The following is a 24,468-nucleotide window of genomic DNA, read 5'->3' on the forward strand; positions in this document are numbered from 1 at the left end:
TTCCTGCAATCAAACAAGCGTATATAGGAAAGGTTGCAGTGTGGTGGCACCAGCACCAGCGCCTAAGGCCCAATTTTTCTGCCCCTGTTTAACAGGGGCGTTTAATTACAAATTTTTATTGCAATGCTTTGCAGCAGGGCTAATTCCTGCACTAAAATTAGAGTATATGGGAGAGGTTGCAGTGTCGTGGCACCAGCACCAGTGCCTAAGGCCCAATTTTTCTGCCCCTGTTTAACAGGGACATGTAATTAAAATTCTTGATATAATATTTCACAGGAGGGCCCGTTCCTGTGCCCACCCAGAGTAACTGTGAGGACTTATAGTGTTGTGGCACCAGCACCACAACCACCAAAGGTCAATTTTTCTACCACTGTTCAACAATGGCATGTAATTACAATTCTTGATATAATCGTTCACAGCAGGGCACTCCAGCGCCCACCAAGAGTCACTTTGAGGGCTTACAATGTTGTGGCAAAACCAACACCTTGTTCCACCATTTCTGCAGAGCATATAGGGCAGGCCCCTACTTTCAAACATCCAATTTACAAACATCTCCTACTTGCAAACGGAAGGAGACAACAGCAAGTGAGATGAAAAAAGATGGACGACAAAACAAATTATACAGGGGTGATAACCCTTCCCTATGTTTTCCAAAAAGCTTAAAAATAGTTTTTTTGACTGGAGCTACACTTTAAAAATGTACCGGTTGAAAATTACAAACAGATTCAACTTAACACAACAAACCTACACAGTCCCTGTCTTGTTTGAACCGCCTGTATACTGCTGTTCTGAGTATATAGGGCCTGGAGGCCACACGCATTTCCTTTTTTTTAATATGGGTACGGGGTTCCCCTTAATATGCGTACAAGACCCAAATAGGCTGGTAATGGGCAGGGAGGGCTACCCATGCCATTTTTCTCAATGATTTTCAACCATATTGCAGGAACCAGATATAACATTAAAACCGCAAGCAGTTTTAAATGGTGTTATTTCCGTTTAATGTCATTTTGTGCAGGGACTGTTCTAAACACGGGAAACACGTGGCACTTCACAGGCATACTACAGACACCCCCCAGACATGATATATAAAGGAATATTTCACTTTTTTTTATCACTTTAATCGTCATTAAAATCAGTGCTCCCACCAAAACGGCCGTTTTTAAAACTTTTTTTTGCATTGACCCATGTCCCCTGAGGTAGGAGGCAGGTCCCCAAACCCTTTTTAGGACAATATCTTGCATATTAGCCTTTAAAATTAGCATTTTCCATTTCGAACGTTCGAGTCCCATAGACTTCAATGGGGTTCTAACGTTCGTAACGAACGTGGGGTCCGTTCGAAAGTTCTGGTGCAAACCGAACCGGGGGGTGTTCGGCTCATCCCTACTCTGGACCAATCAGTGAGCAGTATGGGTGGAGGAATGTATTTAGTGTTAATGACCCACCTGTGCTGATCTCTGTAGGAGTGTCCTCCTCTATAAATGTCCCCGTTATTCCATCCTCCTCCATAGACTGCTGATCATCCCTCACATACCTCTCTTCTTCTTCTGATTTCACCTCAAATTCTATATCCATTGGATCTCCACTCTAAACCAAGAGAATGAGAGAAAATATCATCTGTAAGATAGAAGATTTATTATTGTGACATCACATAGAAAATCCACACATTGTCTCCATGAGTCTGTGTTTTACAAGCTCCGTCCCACCAACCTTGAGGTAGCAGTGGGTGATGGTGTGATCTTCCTGTGTGGAATCCCGGCAATACAGAGGACGGGGACATCTCTCTGGTGGGTTCCTGGTATTTGGTGGCTCCATCATATCCTTGTGTCCTTCTGAAAACTCCTCCATCACTCCATACTCCTCATCCTCCTCTTTATACTCTTCTTTAACATCAATATTATCATCCCTGAGGTTTCCACTCTGAATATATAATAAAACATTCATTGTAACAATCATGCTGTGTATAAATCAGAACTACCAATAATTGTCACTCATCTACCTGATGATGGTGGGGGATGGTGTGACCTTCCTGTGTGGAATCCCGGGAATACAGAGGACGGGGACATCTCTCTGGTGGGTTTCTGTAGCTGGATGACTCCACCATGGTGTCCTGGTACAGATCTTTGTGTTCTTTTAGAGACTCTGACTCCTCCATCACCCCATCCTCATCATCCTCCTCTTTTATCTCTTCTTTAACCTCAACTTTAGAATCTCTCAGGTTTCCACTCTAAATATATAATAAAAATGACATCAATGGTAACAATACAGATAATGTACAGATCCTAATGATACTATCAGTGATTGTTCCTCATCTACCTGATGATGGTGGGGGATGGTGTGACCTTCCTGTGTGGAATCCCGGGAATACAGAGGACGGGGACATCTCTCTGGTGGGTTCCCATTACTGGATCCATCTGTAGGAAACACACACACTGACTGAATACATTGTTTCTATGTGTTTATCAGATGATGGGGGATCTAGGTGGAGCCTCCGTACTGCTCTCTCCTTTACAATAAAGTCTCCTCTTACCCGGTGATGTGAGGGGCGGCTGATTGGCCATCATGACGTCCTTGTAGAGATCCTTGTGTCCTTCTAAATACTCCCACTCCTCCATGGAGAAATAGACAGTGACATCCTGACACCTTATAGGAACCTGACACACACAATGATACAGTCACCATCCAGACACATCCCTTGTCTGTTACTGGATAATCTCCCAGAATTCCCAGAATCCTCCTCACCTCTCCTCCATCATCTCTCTGGTGACTTCTAGAATCTTCTTTGTATTTCTCTATTCTATCAGGGAGGGAGGTGGAGGCAATGTGATGGTCATATGATCTCCAGACTTCACAGGAGGAAAACTCTAGATCTGAACACAAATAGTAAAATGTAAATGTTATCCCAGAATCCTCCTCATCTCACCATTCAGGGGTCCATTATATTAAAGCTCCACTTCAGAATGAGATATGATTTACCCACACAGGACCCCCACACTATGCAGGATAAAAGCGGTCATTTCGCGGCGAATTTCGGCTGTTCGCGGTCCGCCAGTTCGGCGGACTATTGGCACCGTTTGCCCGGCGGACTTCCGTGTTTTTACTGTGTAAAAGAACTTTGACCTGATGACACATCCATCATGGGGTACAGGACAGCCAATTGAGACATGACAGCACATTGACACTTGGACATTCCCCCTAACCTATAAATACACTGATCCGGCGGCCATTTTACATTCTTTCTTCTGTCACTATAGGGAAAGGTTGCTGTTTGGAGCAGGGAGAGATAAATCGCTAGCTATTTGGTACACAAAAGTTCTTTTCAGGACTGGTATAGGTGTTAGGTGTATATAGGTTTGCTGTGCTACTAATTGTTGCAGCAGCCTGAGTGTCTTTTGTCAGTTTAGAGAAAGGGACAGAGCGCTGTGTGCTTCTGTTGTAGGGACAGCCAGATTAGTCATCATCATCATCATCATTAGCTGTTACTATCAGGTCCACAAAAGTGCTATTCCAGTAACCAGTAATTGTTCCAGTCTCCTCTGTTTTGCCAGTTTGTATAGGGACAGGCAGGAAGCAGTGTGTCAGGCAGTGAGGGTCAGTTTAAACAGTAGCTGTTACTATTAGTTGCACAAAGGTTCTTTTCAGGACTGGTATCAGTGGTACGGTAATAGGCTTGTACACGTATAATATTCTTTCTTCCAAATATAGAAAGAATATTATACTTGACTGCTGCCCTTCTGCTGCAGTCTGCTAATCATTCACAACTCACTTGTTCCACAAAGCTCTTTATCAGGACTGGTAACTTGGTCTGTCTAGGGTGCTAAAGTACATAGGGTTGAGTGAGGTAAAGTCTGCTATTCTATAAGGACTGGTATCGGTCCACAATACATAGGGTTGAGGTGCACTAATGCTGACCGCTGCCCTATACTGCAGCAGTCCTTCATCGGTATAGGGACTGATGTACAGTCTGCTAATCAGTCACACACAACCTACTTGGTCCACAAAAGTTCTTATAAGGACTGATAACTTGGTCTAGGGTGCTACAGTACATAGGGTTGAGTGAGGTACAGTCTGCTATTCTATAAGGACTGGTATCGGTCCACAATACATAGGGTTGAGGTGCACTACTGCTGACCGCTGCCCTATACTGCAGCAGTCCTTCATTGGTATAGGGAGTGAGAGTTTTGTCACAGGGTCATTTAAAAAATGATAGGCAGAGGAAGAGGCAGGCCCTTCCGCAGGGGTGCTGTACAGGGGTGTGTCATATTTCTACTGGGGCTGCTTATTATGAGGGGCTCACACCATCCCTGTGCTATGCTGACTTCCTCCTGGGGCTGCTTACGGTGCAGGTGTCAGTGCTGTATATCACGGTGCTGATGTCAGTGCTCTCTGTCACGGTGCTGCTGTCAGTGCTGTATATCACGGTGCTGGTGTGAGTGCTTTATGTCACGCTGCTGATGTCAGTGCTCTCTATCACGGTGTTGTTGTCAGATGACTCTATCACGGTGCAGGTGTCTTTGTTGTATGTGACGCTGCTGGTGATCATCTCCTGCACCCTCTTCTTTGCCTACCCTGGTCCCTGACCTTCCCTCTCCTCCATTGCCTTCATGCGCTCCACAGTCCTGAATTGCCACAACAATTTCCCATATAAAAAAAGAATGCTTGTAGTTTCCGATCCCAAATTCACCTCATACATGTGTTATGTCATTGGCCATGTGGTGGGACTATGTTTGCATAGCTAATAATTATTTTGTGGCTGCAAATTTGACTTATAGGTTTGCGAAGTTCGCCTCCCATTGAAGTCAATGGGGCCCGCCGCGAACGTTACGGTTCGTGAACTATCGGCCGCGTTCGCGAAACGTCCTGTCAGAAGTTCGTCCATCACTAGTAGCAGGTATTCTGATGTCATTACATACAATGCAGGACCAACAGTCCTACTTTGCTAGTGAGGATGCCAAGGATCCGCCCACATCCTAAGAGCATCAGAAAAAATGGAAGAAGGAGCTCAGAGACAAATGAGAATATTGCTCAGCCAATGGGAGATGATCTCAGCATGACTTACATAATGAAGGAGATGAGGGGGAGGGGAGGAAGTCACTTATGGTGACCATAGAGACATGGAAATTCAGCTGGTTCAGCAGGGATCGGTCACATTTCCATCCATGTGTGGTCACTGCCGGATAAAAGTCACTCCATCAGCGGCTGCAGCCAATAGCTTCATCACTGATCTGTGTATTCTGAGAGCGGAGGAGTGCCCCCCATTGTCAGAATACAATAGTGCAGCGGGGAGGATTCCCCCATCCCCCTCCAATGTGTGGATGGGGGAATCACTTCTGTTTTTTCCTCTCATCCCGCTGGATGAACGATAAAACTGAACCATGTATGGCCAGATTTGGAAGAAAGATATATTAATCACCAACTGATCCCCCTGAAGGGGTTAATCTAGGTTTCCACCACATTATATATATATATATATATATATATATATATATACACACCTCTCCCATCCTCTGGAACTCGCTACCCCAACCTCTCCGGCTATCCCCTACTCTTGCTACCTTCAGACGACCCCTGAAAACTCATCTCTTCAGGGAAGCCGATCACGTCTCCAACTGATCTTTTATCACTTCCATCAGCTCATTCCCCACAGTTACAACCTTTTGTACCACCTGCCCCACCCTATTAGATTGTAAGCTCTTCTGAGCAGGGCCCTCTTAATCCTCTTGTATTTTATTGTATTATAACTGTATTGTCTCCCTTTTATATTGTAAAGTGCTGCGTAAACTGTTGGCGCTATATAAATCCTGTATAATAATAATAATATATGTGTGTATCATCATCTGCTGGAGATAAAAGACATTGCAGTGATTATGGAGGAAGAGGACAGACATGACGGGGGTGTGAGGAATGAAGAGTGCAGAGAGAGAGAGAGCACACAGAGGCGAATCACCAGGAACCCGACACATGGGGCGTTTATTGGGGGACTCGGGGTACAGGCAGGAGGAGAATTAGAGCACAGAACACACAATAGATACAGCAATGAAGAGCGATCCTCAGGGTGATAATATGGGACAGATAAGGGTTGTTATTTAATGGGGCAAACAGAAGGCACAGAAATGAAGAGTGCTCCTCAGGATAGCAAAGGGGTGATAGTCCACAGGGCAGAGCAGTGTTAGCACATAGGGTAGCAAGACACAGTACAATGAAAAATTCCACCAGATAACAATGTAACACCACACAGGTAGTCCATGTAGGATGGCCAGAGAAATGGGCCCGACTCAGGGGCAGAGATCCAGGACCAAAAAAGGGCAGAGATCAGGGGTGTGATGGGTTAAGTATAGGAAATGGCAGATATCAAGTCCAACAGGGGTAGGGGCTGGTAGCTGAAGCAGGGCAGGCAAGGTGAAGTCCATGGGCCCTTGGAGGGGGGTTGGGAGGGTCTGACCACAGCTCAGCAGCACAAACAATACAGAACTATATGTCCAGGGTGCAGAGAGCAGCACCCAGTCCATACTGACCCATCAGACTCAGCAGTTCTAAGCACCTTCCAGTGAGGTCTGCAGCCATCAGCTCCTCTCTGTGTCCATCATGGAAGGCGACTCTCACCAGACTCACCCCCTTCTTTGTGTTGTGAATTCAGCCAGAGACCTCCCCTCAGATTCAGGTGGTGCCGAGGTGTCTGGCTCTATCCTGACACAATATACAATCATTTATGTGCTTCTTACTGAGGGAGCCTCATGTCCTCCCCCTGTGGGGACCCCGGAACTCACACTCCACATTATACCGATACACTGACTGCGTTATACATTGTATCCCGATTAGAGATTGTCCATTTTATAAAACTAAATACAAACATCTAATACTTCTGACCTTCACTAAAAGGGGGTTACTGGGTGTAAATAGAAAATACGATCTTATTACCTCCTCTGCTACTTCTTCCTGCAACGTCTCCTCTCTACTTCCTCCCGACTCACCTCTCACCCGGAACTTCCTGTCTGTATCTGACATCACTTCCTGTCTTCCATAGAGACTTCCTGTCTGGGTAGACGTGAGATCACCACCTTGTGGAGATCAGAGGAACTGCAGCCCTGAGAAATGTCTGGTAGTGTGAATATGGCCTTGTGCTGTGTGTGTATGTACTGTATATCCTTATAGATGGGTCATCTCCACTCCCACCAAGCGGGATAGAAATATATTACTGCTCGGGGGGAGACATTTTGGCCCCTTTGATTTTGCATTAGAATTGATTGGAGATTTAGTCATGTAGAACATCTGTTATATGGATACAAAGAGCCCCAGCTGAGAGTAAAGGGTGGAAATGGCTCCTGATCCCCAGATTTGGGCAATTATGTCACCAATATAAATAGAATAAAACCCGCGCTATGTGTAACAACTCAAATACCTACAGAAATAACTTATACCGGACTGCTGCTGTAACAAAGGTAAGTGTTCCCTTTATCACCTAGAAGAGCATTATGTGTCACAGCGCTGTCCTATTGTGTGTGCACATAAATCATCACAAATACACTAAAATATGTGGAGACATTCATAATTCATAACATCATCCTTAGCACAAAGCACTTCATGTTGTATATGAATTTGCACATGGATCACTTTACTTCATTTATTGATAAACACCATAAGATCAATGAAGTAGGTGTAAAGTGGAAGCAGTAGATATGCAGAGAATATTATTTGAGCCCCCAACACTTTATATATGAATGTTCCTCTGATTTCCACAAGGTGGTGATCTCACGTCTACCCAGACAGGAAGTCTCTATGGAATACAAACAGGAAGTGATATGAGTAACGACAGGAAGTAAAGTCAGCTAGAGTCAGGAAGTTCCATGTGTTAGAAAATACATTGCTGGATCTGGCAGCAGAGGAGGTAATATGTAGATTAACCCCTTCAGGGGGATCAGTTGATTAAAATATTTTCCTATCAAAGCTGGCCATACATGGTTCAGTTTTGTCGTTCAGCCAGTGGGATGAGAGGAAAAAAGCAATTCTCCCAACCACACATTGGAGGGGGATGGGGGAATCCTCCCCGCTGCACTATTGTATTCTGACAATGGGGGGCGCTCCTCCGCTCTCAGAATACACAGATCAGTGATGAAGCTATTGGCTGCAGCCGCTGATGGAGTGACTTTTATCCGGCAGTGACCACACATGGATGGAAATGTGACCGATCCCTGCTGAACCAGCTGAATTTCCATGTCTCTATGGTCACCATAAGTGACTTCCTCCCCTCCCCCTCATCTCCTTCATTATGTAAGTCATGCTGAGATCATCTCCCATTGGCTGAGCAATATTCTCATTTGTCTCTGAGCTCCTTCTTGCTATTCCTCGTCCTGCCTGTTGTTTCCTTGGATTGATTTTCTGTGTAGTGACCCCGGCTTCATCTCTTGGATGCGCTCGTCTGTTGCTTGTCCTGACCTTTATCCTGATTCCTGGATCTCCTCCTCATCTCTCCTCATATAGTTACATAGTAGGTGAGGTTGAAAAAAAAAGACACAAGTCCATCAAGTCCAACCTATGTGTGTGATTATATGTCAGTATTACATTGTATATCCTGTATGTTGCAGTAGTTCAGGTGATTATCTAATAGTTTCTTGAATCTATCGATGCCCCCCGCTGAGACCACCTCCTGTGGAAGGGAGTTCCACATCCTTGCCGCTCGTACAGTAAAGAACCCATGTCTTGTTAAACTCCCTTCTGCAGAAAAGTTTTTTCCCTATTGTGGGGTCACTAGTCCAGTATTTATATATATATATATATATATATATATATATATATATATATATATATTGTGGGGTCACCAGTCCGGTATTTATATATTGTGGGGTCACCAGTCCGGTAATTGTATATTGTGGTGTCACCAGTCCGGTATTTATATATTGTGGGGTCACCAGTCCAGTATTTATATAATGAAATCATATCCCCTCTCAGGCGTCTCTTCTCCAGAGAGAATAAGTTCAGAGCTCACAACCTTTCCTGATAACTAATATCCTCCAGACCCTTTATTAGCTTTGTTGCCCTTCTTTGTAGTCGCTCCATTTCCAGTACATCCTTCCTGGGGACTGGTGCCCAGAACTGGACAGTATACTCCAGGTGCGGCCGGACCAGAGTCTTGTAGAGGGGAGAATTATCATTTTATCTCTGGAGTTGATCCCTTTTTAATGCCAATATTCTGTTTGCTTTGTTAGCAGCAGCTTGGAATTGCTGAGCCCATCATCTACTAGGACCCCCAGGTCCTTTTCCATCATAGATCTTCCATATCCTCTTACACAGATTTTCTCTACACCTGCAGTGACCCTGGGGGGGGGGGGGGTGGAATAGGTTTGCCACCCTTTGAACACTTTATTGGTGGCATTTTCTTTGCATATACGCTATAAGATTGTAAAAGACCTATGACACTTTTGGTGGCCCGAAAGAGAGCAGTATTGTGGCGCAACTACTGCGCCATGGTGAACGGTGCATGTGGCCAAATTGTGAGTGCTTGGCATGGAAAGTGGGGGGGGGGCAGAAATAAAAAATGCAGGGGTCAGATAGGTGCTGGGGGGTGCTTGGGGATCTAATATGTGCTGGGGGGCACTTTAAGAGGGGAGAGGACTAGTGCAAGGGTGGGTTGGATATGTGCTGGGGTGCATTGGGGGTCTGATATGTGCTTTGGGGGTGTTTTGTGAGTGGAGAGGGCTAGTGCAAGGGTGTTAGATATGTGCTTGGGGGAGTTTAGGGGTCTGATATGTGTTGAGGCGCTTTGGGAGTGGAGAGGGCTAGTGCAAGGTGGGAGTGGGGGTCAGATATGTGCTGGGGATGCTTTAAGAGAGGAGAGGGTTAGTGCAAGGGGGGTCAGATATGTGCTAGGGGTGCTTTGTGAGGGGAGAGGGCTAGTGCGAGGGGGTGGGGGTTAAATATGTGCTGAGGGGGTCCTTTGTGAGGGGAGAGGGATAGTGCAGGAGGGTCGGATATGTGCTGGGGGGCGCTTGGGGGTCTGATATGTGCTGGGGGGTGTTTTGTGAGGGGAGAGGGCGAGTGCAAGAAGGTGGGGGTTAGATATGTTGTGCTGGGGGGCACCTTGGGGGTCTAATAAGTGATGGGGTCCTTTGGGAGGGGAGTGGGCTAGTGCAAGATGGGGGTGGGGAGGACAGATATGTTCTGGGAAGCCCTTTTATATAGAGGAGAGGGTTAGTGCAAGGGGGGTCAGATATTTTATGGGGGGGTGCTTGGAGATCTGATATGTGCTCGGGGGCACTTGGGGGGTCTGATTTGCCGAAGTGCAAACACCCACACATATCCTCTTAACCCCCCCAATCACTACACATCTTTTAAATTTTTCTCCCTCCCAGCCACTCTCCCCCTCCTCCCTGTCCATCTACAGAGCATAGAAAACTTTGTACATACCTCGATCAGCACGTCCCCCTCCTCTTCTGTGTGTAAACAGAGCGGAGAGGGAGGGGGGGTTGGGGGGCTTTTATCCACTGACACTTTGCCGTTCTGAAACGGGCTGCCGTCGGGAGGGAAGACACACAGATGGCGATCAGACTCTTCACTCCCGGTGCAGTCTGGTGTGTATGATGTGTCCGGGTCTGAGGAAGATGGAAAACTGAACACATCAATGAAAAACTGGACTGTCCGGGAGAAAACTGGACAGGTGGGAACCCTAGGGTGGAAACTTGGCACCAGTGCTCAGCAAAATCCATCCCCACCATAAGGAGCTCTGGAGAAAATTGTCTGCTATTTACACTCCGTTCCTCCGCACGTCACCTGATCACATGAGAGCTTACTTTCACAGATTCCTGACAGATTTCTGTATGGTAAAGGTCAAAGTTCACTCTTCAGTTTAGGAGAGAAAGGACACACCCAGGAACAATGATTTGGTTTGAACAGGAGCCTCATATAGAGGACCCCTCAAATCTCCCCATCCAAATGTCCCTCCATCCAGAGTCTATATGTCCTATGACATCACACTGACCTCACAGCTCCTCCTCCCAATGTCCCTCCATCTGGCTTTTTTCTGAGGTTCTTAGGATGTGGGCGGACCCTTGGCACTTGCAAAGTGGAACTGTTGGTCCTGCATTGTATGTAATGGCATCAGAATACCTGCAACAAGCTTTTAACCTGCATAGTGTGGGGGTCCTGTCTGGGTAAATTATACCTCAGCCTGAAATGGGGCTTTATTATAATGGATATGTGTAGGGATGGGGTGGGCGCGGAACACCAATACTCCTACAGAGGCACCATCCCAGAGAGTATATATATGTAAATATTTTTTAAAAAAATAATAGAATAAAGTGGGACTCTAAATGTGCCTCAAAGGAGTACAAACAATTGAAAGACAATACAATTATACAAAAATGAACAAATTTGTATTTTCTAAAATAACTAAATTTAAGATACATTCAATTTGAGTTCAGGGATGTGCTAGAACCCAGCAGGTTATATAGAAAATGGCCTACGCGTTTCATGGGTGAGTCCGCCAATGTTTATATTTTCTGATATAAGTGTATGTAAAGACGAGGGATGAGCTTTGAGTTCGAGTCAAACTCATGTTTGACTCGAACATTGCCTGTTCGCCTGTTCAGCGAACAGTGAACAATTTGGGGTGTTCGCTGCAAATTCGAAAAGCCGGGAACACCCTGTACGAGTCTATGGGAGAAATCTAAAGTGCTAATTTTAAAGGCTAATATGCAAGTTACTGTCCTAAAAAGTGTTTGGGGACCCGGGTCCTGCCCCAGGGGACATGGATCAATGCAAAAAAAGTTTTAAAAACTCACGTTTTTTCAGGAGCAGTGATTTTAATAATGATTAAAGTGTTAGAGTGTTCTCTGTATTATGGGAGCCGACAATTCATTCATTGATTAAAAAAAATAAAATAAAATAAAAAAAAGCGTGGGGTTCCCCTAAATTCAATTAGCAGGTCCTTCAGGTCTGGTATGGATATTAAGGGGAACCCCGCGTCAAATAAAAAAAAAATGACTTGGAGTCCTCCTAAAAATCCATACCAGACCCTTTATTCGAACACGCAATCTGGCAGGCTGCAGGAAAAGAGGGGGGGGGTGAGAGAGCGCCCCCCTCCTGAACCGTACCAGGCCACATGCCCTCAACATTGGGAGGATGCTTTGGGGGGGTCTGTGACCCCTCAAAGCACCATGCCCCCATGTTGATGGGGACAAGGGCCTCATCCCCGCAACCCTGGTCGGTGGTTGTGGGGGTCTGCGGGTGGGGGGCTTATCAGGATCTGGAAGCCCCCTTTAACAAGGGGACACCCAGATCCCGCCCCCCTGTTTGAAATGAATGAATGAATTGTCGGCTCCCATAATACAGAGAACACTCATTGAGTGTTACTGGAGTCGACAATTCATTATAGCCACGAGTTTAAAAGACTTTTTTCCTGCAGAAATGACACTTTGTGCAGGGACAGTTCTAAGCACGGGAAACATGAGCCCCTTCACAGGCATACTATAGACACCCCCCAGGTACGAAATTTAAAGGAATATTACACTTTTATTGTTTCACTTTAATCATTATTAAAATCACTGCTCCTGAAAAAAATGGCCATTTTAAAACTTTTTTTTGCATTGCTCCATGTCCCCTGGGGCAGGACCCGGGTCCCCAAACACTTTTTAGGACAGTAACTTGCATATTAGCCTTTAAAATTAGCACTTTAGATTTTGAACGTTTGAGCCCCATAGACTTTAATAGGGTTCTAAATTTCACACAAAGTTTAGGTCTGTTCGCAGGTTCTGGTGCGAACATAACAGGGGGGCATTCGGCTCATCCTTAGTAAAGACAAATGGATTAACATATCTGTGTTGATTGCATCATTATGTATTTACATTAATTATATGATATATGGTACATTCATCAACAGTCTGTTTGTAGAATTCACACAACGTTTACATCCGTGCTATCATCAAGGCCCTGACGAAGCGGAATCATCCGTGAAACTCGTAGCCCACTTTCTATATAACCTGCTGGGAACTAGCACATCCCTGAACTCAAATTGAATCATTAAGACTGTAATGTATCTTAAATTTAGTTTTTTAGAAAAAAATGTTTATTTTTGTATAATTATATTGTCTTACAATTATTTGTACTCCTCTGAGGCACAATTAGACTTTATTCCCACTTTATTCTATTATTTTTTGCCTCTTTCGTCTTTCAGGACAGCACACTTGAGAAACCTTGGCTCCTGCCTTCTCAGGAAGCACCGCCTCCACCAGATCTTAAAAACCACTCCTTCCCTCCAGCCCTTCAGTTTTGGTGTTTCCTCCGGCGAGGAGACATCGCTAGGAACCTGGGCTTAATTCAGCTGGGGAGGCTGAGGCCGGTGTTATCCTGAAGGCAAATCGATCGTTCTGCCCGAAGGGATGTCCGGAGAGATTGAGGTCTCTCATACACGGCAGCAGGGCTGGGGAGTCTGTTACCTGCAGTGTTTGGCGCATCCCATCCTCCCTTGGGGAAAGCGGAGGACTGGGACGTTCATTTTGGCGCTGCCTGGGGAAGATGTTTACTGGAATGTCTGAGTCTCCCCCTCATTAGTGCGGCCAGCATGGAGCTCAAGGCTGGGTCAGATGACGGGCGATGTCTTTTCCAATGGGAGAGGTCACTTCCGGTTCACCGGTGACTTCTGGTTCCGGTCGTGGGACGCTAAAACAAACGGTGTGAAAGCTGGTGTGTGCCCCATTCAGGCTGTAGCGACAGAGGAGCAGTTTTGTGGCAAACTGATCATTCTGGCCAAAGGGATGTCTGAGACTGACGGTTCCGGGTGATGCCAGCACCAGCCATTCTACGGTAAGTGGAACCCTAGGGTGGTGTTCCCTTACTATTTTCCCACTTAGCTCCATGGGAGAACACCCTCATTGGCGGGAGGGGAGGAGTTGCACGTCTGGGACCCTGGTGGTGGTCGTTCCTGGGGGGTGCACTCCTGGTGTCGGTCTGGTGTTGATTTTTTTGCTGGCAGGGGCTGATGCTGGTGGGGTTTTTTTTGTTGTTACAGGACAAGTCCATGGAAAAATCTAAGCTCTCAAAGGGGTCCAAGAAGAAGTGCCCCTTATGTAGAAGTGTGTTAGGGGAATCCTGGGGGAAAGTGTTATGCAGGAATTGCATTGAGGGCTTCGTTAGGGATCATGCTGAGGAACAAAGTTCTGGTCTGGTGGCTTCTGTTAAAGAGCTTTCCAGCACTTTTCAATCTTTTAAGGCTTTGAAAATTTTCAGCCTCTGCAACCCCCAGCTAGTCCTCTGCCAGAGCAACAAGATGTCACACCTGGCCCCTTAGCAGGTCCCTCTGCTAATGAAGCAAATGAAGGGTTACTTGGGGGTAACAGAACGACATTAGAGGATGATCCTGACAGTGAATCCTCAGATTCTTTAGAGTCAGAGGGAGAGAAAGTGGATGGTGAGTCCTCCAGATCCTCCTGATACAAGCTCTCCCTGGAGGAAGTGGAAGAGCTCCTGGGAGCTATTCACACTACACTAGGTATCCAAGAGGAGAAAAAATCCCGGTCTCTCCATGACCATGTGTATGAAGGTCTCAGAGAACCGAAGGAAAGTGTCTTCCCGGTCCATGAGGGTCTGGTAGACACCATTAGGAAGGAATGGTGAGACCCAGAGAGGAAGCCTTTCTTTTCTAGAGCATTGAAACACAGATTCCCTTTTTCAGAGGATGAAGCTGCTGTGTGGAACAAATCTCCTAGACTGGATGCAGCCCTTTCTCCGGTATCCAGAAAGACAGATCAGGCCTTTGAAGATATAGGTATGCTAGCAGACCCTATTGACAAGAGGATGGATTCTCTCCTCAAGAAATATTGGGATTCTTCTTAAGCAATCTTAAGCCTGCCATGGCTGTCACAGTGGTGGCACGTAACGTGGAGCATTGGTTAACTCATATAAAAGCTCATATTAAGGCGGGGACTGCCTTAGCAGGAGGAACCTGGGAAAGAGCGACTTAGTCCTGATTCTGGGAATCTACAAGATGATTGTCCAGAAGTGGGGGATCCCATGTGTGGATCTTTTTGCGTCAAGGGAAAATGCAAAAACTCCTCTATTCTGAATCGGGGGAATGGAGCAATAGGAGATGCTCTTTCTCAGAGATGGCCTTTTGCCAAGTGCTATGCCTTTCCCCCCTCCTGTGCTGTTGCCGGCAGTTCTGAGTAAATTCCAGTTAGAGGACACAACCCTAATCTTGATAGCTCCACATTGGCCCAGGAGGCCTTGGTTTTCTGTTCTAAAGAAGCTGGCGGTGGAACCGCCTTGGATACTTCTGGTCAGGGAAGACCTACTCTTTTAAGGCCCAATCTGCTGCCCTCAGGTGGAGAGGTGGAGTCTGGCAGCCTGGCAACTGAAGAGGAGATGCTGGGAAACAAGGGGTTCTCCAAAAGAGTTCTAGAAAGGAAGAGACACGCAGGATTTATTTGAAAGTATGGAAAAAATTCAATTCTTGTTGTGCGGAGAGCTCCTTTAACATTTGTAGTCCAGTAGCCGTGCTGGAGTTCCTACAGAGGGAGGGCAGATAAGGGGCTGGCTCTCAGTACTCTTAAAGGACAGGTTTCTGCTTTAAGTGTTTTTTTCTTGAAGAGCAACTGGCAGCGAATCCTTGGGTTTCCAGGTTCTTTAAAGGTTTAAGCAGACAGAGACCAGTCAGTTTCCATCCCTTTCCAGTTTGGGATCTATCTTTAGTATTGCAGGCTCTTACAGAGGATCCTTTTGAACCTATCAGTTCTTGTATGGTAAAAATTGTAACCCTCAAGACAGTTTTTTTGGTAGCAATCGCTACCGCGAGAAGGGTTAGTGAGCTAGAAGCCCTCTCAAGGAGGGCGTCTTTCCTTCAGGTTTTTCTAGATTGGATTATTTTTAAAAACCGATCTGGCCTTTTTGCCAAAGGTAGCTTCAAAATTTCATAGAAGTCAGAAAATGTGTTTTCCCACTTTTTGTTCAAATCCTGTGAGGGAACAGGAGCATGTCTTTCACAAGTTAGATGCCAGAAGGAGTGTGTTCAAATACCTGGAGATTACGGAGAAATTCAGGAAGTCTGATTCATTTTTGTCTCTTTTTCAGGGGCTAGGAAGGGGTCCAAAGCCTCTAGAAATACTATAGCCAGATGGATAAGGTTGGCAATCTGTCAGGCATACATAGCAAAGGGGAAGGTATTAGGACCCATTTCACTAGGGCTATGGCAACGTCACAAGCAGAGTGGGCTGGTGCTACACCCGAGCAGATCTACAGAGCAGCAATGTGGTCAAGTTTTAAGACTTTCATTAAGCACTACAGACTGGACTTATTGTCTGCCCAGGACCAGGCCTTTGGACGTAAAGTCCTACAAGCCGTAGTCCCACCCTAGGGTAAGTGCCCGCTTATCCTCTCAAGTGTGCTGTCCTGAAAGACGAAAGAGGGAAAATCGAAGGTAACATTTTTTCCAGGAGTCTTTCAGGACAGCACCAGTACCCACTCAAAATAAGATCTTACCATTAGGACATGAGAGCATCAGGTATGTGTAATTTTTGATGATATATCTTTATGCCTCCCTAGTCTGGCCGGAGCTGTTCGTGCAAAAGCTGAAGGGCTGGAGGGAAGGAGTGGTTTTTATGATCTGGTGGAGGCGGTGTTTCCTGAGAAGGGAGGAGCCAAGGTCTCTCAATTGTGCTGTCCTAAAAGACTCACCGAAAAAATGTTACCGGTAAGTAACTTCGATTTTTTTTTTTTAAATATATTTAGATTTATTATAATGGAGTGGTGAGGAGGATTCTGGGGGTATTGTTTGATTTTTCTATCTGTGTTCAAATCTAGAGTATTCCTCCTATGACATCCAGTGATCCTATGCCCATCACATTGCCCCCACCTCCCTGATAGAATAGAGAAATACAAAGAAGATTCTAGAAGTCGCCAAGAAGATGACGGAGCTGCTGACAGGAGAGGTGAGGAGGATTCTGGGAATTCTGGGACATTATCCAGTAACAGACAAGGGATGTGTCTGGATGGTGACTGTATCATTGTGTGTGTCAGGTTCCTATAAGATGTCGGGATGTCACTATCTATTTCTCCATGGAGGACTGGGAGTATTTAGAAGGATACAAGGATATCTACAATGATGTAATGATGGATAATCCGCCACCCCTCACATCAAAGGGTAAGAGGAGACTTTATTGTAAAGGAGAGAGCAGTACGGAGGGTCCACCTAGAATCCTATCATCTGATAGACACATAGAAACAATGTGTTCAGTCTCAGGAGATAGGAGACAGTGGGTCGGGTCCTCTGCAACTTGTCTCATGTGACTATTTAGACTAGCACTGATTGCCTGACCATTACACTTTAAAATTCATATTGTACATTACATACTCTTGACCCCTGCACTATGTACTCTATGTTGTACATTACATAATTCTGATACTATATAGTCCTATCTGCTGTATCTTATACAATATGTTGTACATTACATAGTCCTGACTTCTGCTCTCTCCTCTCTATCCACTGCTATATATATAGACATAATATGAATTCTCTTTTGTTACACCCATTTTCTACCAGCTGGACATTTTATTACCGATGATTTGATTGGAGCATAGACCTTTACACATTGATACAAATGTGTTAACATCCTCAAACTTTGGAACCTTAAACAGAAAGTGATAAGGGAGAGTCAATAACCCAATGATGGTGGTCTTCAGGATCAGTCCAGTCTTCATATTGGTTGTTCTCCCCCTTACTCACTCTCAGACCTCTGGTGGGGCTCAGCCCCGCTGTTATTCATGACTAAATAATGAAGTGCAGTAATTCTTGTGTTGGGAAGATGGCAATGAGTGATAGAGGGGGAGGGGACACTCGTCCTATAATCCCCTCATCACTGTCACTTCTATATAAGACAGTTTTCATTATTTCCTCACCCTCTGACCTCTGGTGGGGCTCAGCCCCACTGTTATTCATAACTAAATCATGAACTAAATAAGGAAGTGCAGTACTTCTTGTGTTGGAAAGACGGCAATGAGTGATAGAGGGGCTAGGAGCACTCATCCTATAATCCCCTCATCTCTGTCACTCCTATAAAAGACAGTTCTTGTAATGTTTCACATGCTTAGTGATATGCCTTTAAATGTTATATATATTATTATGTCCCTGGTTCCTCCCCTTCCTGTAGCTCAGATTTATCATGTATAGTTAGCTCCAACCTTTGTTCAGTCTCCCAGTAATGCATCTCAGCTTCATTTCTCATAGAGTGGATCACATTATGATCTTTTGATCTATCTGATGTTTATTCTTCTAAGATACTCAGTTTATATAATAAGCTTCACAAGGTCTTCAAGATGTAGTCTGGATTGTTGCTGTCTGTTTGTTTATTCAGCTAAGATTGGGTAATCGGTATCTCAACACAACTGTAAGTTACAGAGATCATAATTTCAATGCTTAGATTGGAGAGGCAGAACAGTCAAAAGATCAGTGAAATGTCTTTCATAGGATCCTTGCTATTTCTGGCTAAGCAGTGAGATGTTATATGGTCACTGGAAATAGGAGCTAACAGACAGTGAAACCATTACTACACAATCCTGTATGTGTCTGCAAGCAAATCTCAGCATAGCAGTCATCAGCCACAGGACAATATTACTGCTGTGAATGTTCATACAACTGTGCCATACAAACAGTTTATACAATGCCTCTGTATGCATTAGCATATGGCTTTTTCTCTATGAAATCTTATAAGAAAGTCAAAGCAAAACTTTCTGTAACTGTAGCCTTGGAAACCGGAACTCAGGCACAGCTAAATCATACATTGCTGCTGGAAGGACTTTACTATTAACCCTCTCACAATGTTTAAGCAAATTAATATGCAATCTGGGGAAACTAAGACACAACCATCATCAGAGCTCCTACCAGATCAGGAATTAAACCCTGAATCAAACAAAAGAGAAAAACGCTTAACAAAACCAAACTTGAAAGTGTAATGCCCCATACACATGGTTGGACATTCCGACCACAAAATCCGTCAGATTTTTTCTGACGGATTTTGGGCCAAAATTGTCTTGCATACACACAGTCGCACAAAGTTGTCGGAAAATCTGATCGTTCAGAATGAGATAACATCAAACGCATACGTCAGGAGCATAAACTGGCCAGTAGCCAACAGATTTCGTCTGTTAGTTTATTCTGAGCACGCGTGGCACTTTGTCTGTCGGAATTGCCTACACACAATCGGAAATTTAAACAATCGGGTTTTGTTGTTGGAAAATTTTAGATCCTGCTCTCAAACTTTGTGCGTCGGAAAATTGGATGGAAAAAGTCAGATGGAGCCCACACATGATCGGAATTTCCAACAACACAGTCCAATCACACATTTTATGTAGAAAAATCTGACCCTGTGTATGGGGCATTAGAAAATCTCAAAGCTGACAAGGAAGAACTGCTGTCTATTTTCAATGACTTACTGTATGGTCTAATACTGTTAAATGCATGTCTGCTCTCTCACAACAATCTCATGAGCCATTACAACTAAAGGGTGCTATCAAGAAATTGAATGTTGCTTATGAGAGTTATCAAAGACTGTGTTAAATATACTGATCTCCTTAAAGCGGTACACCAGTCAAATGTCATTGGAAGAATTAAAGGGATTTGAGGAGCTCAATCTTGAAAGACACATAATTTAGTGGTGCATACAAAGGCAGAATTGAGAATAACATAGCTTCAAAAATCCAGATCTTATCACTCTGCATCTACTCGACACTCCACAAGATCTTCCTAATCCCTACAATCAAGCTCAGTCAACAACTCAAAAGACTGTGCAGATGCTGAAGCTTCTAAAATTCAGTCAGCTTTTGCCCAATAGAAAGCAGAAATCAAAGCTTAAGCTGCACACCAAAAAGCAGAAATGGAAGCTCAAGCTGTACGCCAGAAAGCAGAGATGGAAGCTCAAGCTGAACGCCAGAAAGCAGAGATGGAAGCTCAAGCTGCGCGCCAGAAAGCAGAGATGGAAGCTCAAGCTGCGCGCCAGAAAGCAGAGATGGAAGCTCAAGCTGCGCGCCAGAAAGCAGAGATGGAAGCTCAAGCTGCGCCGCTAGAAAGCAGAGATGGAAACTCAAGCTGCATGCCAGAAAGCAGAATTGGAAGTTTTGGAAAAACAATGTGAGCATGCCACAGCCATGGCAAGGTTAAGGGTCTTAGAACAAGCTGCTAGCTAAAGCAAAAGAGACAACAGTTGCAGACACTCATTTATATCTTATGCTTCAGATTCTTCACATACTTCTCCAGAACATCAACTCTCTCTCACAGCAGCCAAGACACTCAATTGAGGGCTCTGCATCTGCTGTACCTCAAGATGATTTGCCTTTATATCTTCCAGCAAGCAGCAGACACTAGTATGCATATAATTGTCCACCTTACTCTGGTACTAACCAAGTACCTCTTAGCAAGTGCACTACTCCACAGCTGCAAACCAACATAATCAATGAACTTTAAGCCAGTTCCAGCATTGAATGCCTTAGCACCAACATATGTTCCCAAGTCACTCAACATCACTGCACCAGCCATCACAACTAACTCTGTTCCACCTGCAGTCATGCATCTAAAGTCTGAGAACACGGACATGTCTCAGTTTGCTAAATACATGCTCCTCATAGAGAGTTCAATAAAGACAGGCCTCACCACGTTTGATGATAAGCCTGAAAATGAGATGCTGGAAATCCACCTTTAAGGCCGCAATGAGTGACATAGACATCAATGTCACAGAGGAATTACATCTGCTCCTCAGATGGCTAGGTCCCCAGTCTGCTGATTGCATCAAGAGGCTCAAAGCAGTTCATATTGATAACCCTGCTGCAGGCCTTTATGCTGCTTGGGACAGACTTGAACATACCTTTGGCAGTCCAGGGGCCATTGAAGAGACCTTATTCAAAAGCTTGCAAAGCTTCCCAAAGATCTCTTCTAGAGACAATTTAAAGTTTAAATAACTCAGCGATTGTTGTATTAAAACTTCAACTTCCTAAAGTTGACATCAACTTACCAGGTCTCAGTTACCTTGACACCTCTTGTGGCATCAACCCTATTATTCTCAAGCTACCATATGGCATTCAGGCAAAATGGGCACTGTTTGAATCAAAGTATAAGAAAAAACATCAAGTTGCCTTTCTTCCATTTTGCTACTTCTGTGAGTTCATGAAAAGAATTACAGACACTAAGAATGACCCCTTTGGTGACCATAACCCTCTCAGTTCACCCTCTCCAAAACCTATGAACACACAGAGACCATAGAGCTCCATTGTCAGTGGAAAGGACTAATGTTCTACCTGGGCCTGCTACAGTTCTTGAAAAGACTGATCAAAACAAGACAATTGAGAACCCAATTTGCCAATGTCAAAAACATAACACACCACATCCACTTAGGAAATGTATCAGCTTCAGAAAGAAAACCCTACAAAAACTTAAGGAACTTTTAAAGGAATTTTGGGTTTGCTACAAATGCTGTGCCTCCACAGAGCACTTTGTAAAGGACTGTAAAGCTATCATCTATTGTATAGAGTGTGACGGTGATGACCATGTGCAAGCTCTTCATCAATATACACACAACTATACTACGTTCACAAACAATCTTCCTGAAGCAAAGCAAGGCTGGGAGCGCACAGATCAAACCGCACCCTCCACTTCAGTGTGTTCTAATCTGTGACAAATCCTGTGCATAGATATGCTTGGTTCATGTATACTCCAAAGGTCAGTGTCAGGTCACCTGAGACCAGGTGACAGATGCACTCCGTAGGAATCGGAAGTACACCGCTAAGATAGTGGACCCTAGGATGGACAGCTGCTGATTGTACCCAGGGAGGTTAAGGAAACAGGTCTACTGGATCATTAACACAGATCCCAGTTGAAGTTAGAGCATAGATTCCCCAGGGCGCAGCGTCTAAGAACCAGCAGGTGTTCATAAGAGCCACTAGTAGGGAGGATGGACTACGCTGCAGTCTGGCTCCAGGTCGTGGCCCCTAGGGTCTCAGCTCACAGCTGTATACTAATCTGGATGATCAGAGAAACAGATCTCTTGCAAGAGCTGTTGAAGATAACAGGAGATGCTCTACTTTATACCCTAAGCACTTGTGCCGGCACTACAGAAGTCTTAGGTAGGAGAGCCATTGGTTTTATAGTTGCTCCTCTGAATGACAATGTGGAAATATCATTGTCCACTATCACTGCAACTAGATTCCAAGCAACAAAGAGGAGATCCCTACTCCTGAAGCTGCATTTCACCATTCTCACTTGAAGAACATAGCTGACCAATTAGCAGCCCTCAACAAAAGTGCTGACATCCTGCTGTTACCGAGACATCTTAAGGGTGCGTAAAGGTTCGTCAGCATATCAATGTCCACATGATGCACCATATGCTCAGTGTTTGGCTCTAGGCTGGGTCATCATAGGCCATGTCTGTCAAGACAAAGGCAGAAGGTCTTACTCAGTCTCTTCCTTTAAAACACACATACTGTCAAACGGACAGAGTACTTGTTCTGCACAATGACCACATCAATATAATGTGAAAGAAAGACTGTTTAAAAAAGGTGCACAACGGCACATCATACAAGACTATAAGCTCTTAATTTCTGGGATGAGAACATTGGCAACACAGTGTTCAAAATAACCACTAAAGAGAATGAGTTGGCAGCTACTATGGAAGACAAAGAATTCTTGAAAACCACGAGTACCAAGAGAATTCCAACAGTTGGGTAGCACTTCTACCATTTCACACCCCAAAAAAGAGACTACCAAACAGAGACCATGCATAATCATGGTTTGTTTCTTTAAAGTGCAGTTTGAACCAGAAGCCTGAGAAGAAAAAAGCACTTTGTGGACTTTTTATGAAGAAGGTGTTTGAGAGAGATCATTCTGAGCCTGCACCTCCTCTTGAGGAAGGAGAAGACTGTTGGTACCTACCATGCTTTGGTGTCTATCATCCTTGTAAGCCTGATCAGATTAGGATGGTCTTTGACTCCAGTGCTCGTCATAAAGGTGTCTCCCTCAATGACAATCTTCTGACTGGGCCTAATAGGAACAACAATCTTATAGGAGTTTTACTTTGCTTCAAACAAAAGCCAATTGCTGTTATGGCTGACATTCAGCAAACGTTCCACTGTTTCATCTTCCGTGAAACCTGCAGAAACTTCATCAGTTTTTCAAAGCTACTGCAATAATGATGTAATTGATGAAGTCATAGACTACAGGATGAAGGTACATGTTTTCAATAACAGTCCTTCTCCTGCAGTAGCAATTTATGGAGTGAGGAAAATGGCCCGAGGGAGAGAGATTATTTGGATCTGATGGACGACAGTTTGTCGAAAGTAATTTCTATGTAGACGATGGACTCAAATCTCTGCCTACGGAAGAGGCTATTGACCTTCTCACTAGAACCCAGAACATGCTTGCCATTGCAAACATTAGACTTCACAAAATCATCTCCAACAGCGACAAGGTCATGAGAGCCTTTCCTGCTCATGACATTGCTATCAGTGTCAAGAAATTCCAAATAGGCTCTGACCTTTCAATTACACAAAGCAGTCATGGATTGCTTTGGAATGTTAAGCAAGACACATTCACATTTCAAGCATCAGTCTGTGACAAGCCCTTCACAAAGCGAGGAGTTTTGTCTACAGTGAACGGCATTTATGATCCGTTGGATTTTATAGCACCTCTCACCATTCAGAATAAGATACTGCTGAGATCACTTACTTCTGAAAGCTCAGGCTGGGATTTCCCCTTACCCGAGGAGAAACAACCAAGGTGGGAATCCTGGAAATGGTCTCTAAAAGCATTAGAACAACTCCAGATACAATGCTCTTACACCTTAGCACCGTTAAAGCATGCCACCAGAAGAGAAACCATTGTCTTCTCCGATGCATCCAACAAAGCCATTGCTGCCATGGCCTATCTTCGAGCTACGAATCCCAATGGTGAAGTAGGTGTAGGATTTATCATGGGAAAGGCCAAGCTCACACCAAATCTGCACAGACTATTCCAAGTGTCACTACCGAGGTTAGGAGGCCGAGATGCTGAGAGGGCTCCCCTTGCGGCCGAGTGCAGTGCAACCCTGGAGATGGCACAGGGATGCAGTGCCCACAGTAGCACAGGTTGCCGGGTAGCAGTAGTAGATGGAAATGCTGAGCAGACCAGTCTCTGGAGGCAACTGTGCAAGAAGTCCAAGGCAGGGTCAGGGTCAAGCCGAAGGTCAAACACGGGAGGTCAATCCGGAGGTAAGAAGGATGAATACTGAACTGGAGATCAGGAACGGAGGTCAAGCCAAGCCGAGGTCGGGTGCCGGGAGTAGACAAGGAGTATCAGGAACAAGCCAGAAGTCGGAGCCAGGAGAGTAATCGGAAGCAGGTCAAACAAGCCGGGTCGGTAACAGGAGATCAGGTAGCAGAGATAACAGGCACGGGTACTCAGGAAGAGCTGACGATAAACCAGCAATGTGATGCTGTCAGGTGAACGTTTAAATAGACACGGCGCTTGGA

At 44.9% G+C, this 24,468-nt stretch overlaps 2 protein-coding genes and 1 long non-coding RNA gene across 3 annotated transcripts in view; 1 reads left to right on the top strand and 2 right to left on the bottom strand.

Annotated features, from left to right (window-relative positions):
* LOC143986903 (uncharacterized) overlaps positions 1-24,468 on the bottom strand; it is a 1,023,878-nt gene that overhangs the window by 788,221 nt on the left and 211,189 nt on the right. Inside the window, exon 4 of the mRNA XM_077485310.1 lies at positions 1,997-2,224. Within this exon, the coding sequence (XP_077341436.1) occupies positions 1,997-2,224 (228 nt within the window). The remainder of the gene's footprint in view (positions 1-1,996; positions 2,225-24,468) is intronic.
* The window catches only part of LOC143989536 (uncharacterized), a 297,691-nt gene that overhangs the window by 104,110 nt on the left and 169,113 nt on the right, over positions 1-24,468 (top strand). The window lies entirely within an intron of this gene.
* On the bottom strand, positions 2,278-7,069 carry LOC143989937 (uncharacterized). Its single transcript, XR_013277099.1, has 3 exons — positions 6,916-7,069; positions 2,528-2,867; positions 2,278-2,411 (listed from the first exon to the last, which is right to left on the bottom strand). It is a non-coding gene; the product is annotated as an uncharacterized LOC143989937 (long non-coding RNA).

Source organism: Lithobates pipiens, unplaced genomic scaffold (assembly GCF_037356315.1).
Source record: "Lithobates pipiens isolate NorthernLeopardFrog02 unplaced genomic scaffold, aLitPip1_a1.2 Scaffold_18, whole genome shotgun sequence".
NCBI classification, from domain to species: Eukaryota; Metazoa; Chordata; class Amphibia; order Anura; family Ranidae; genus Lithobates; species Lithobates pipiens.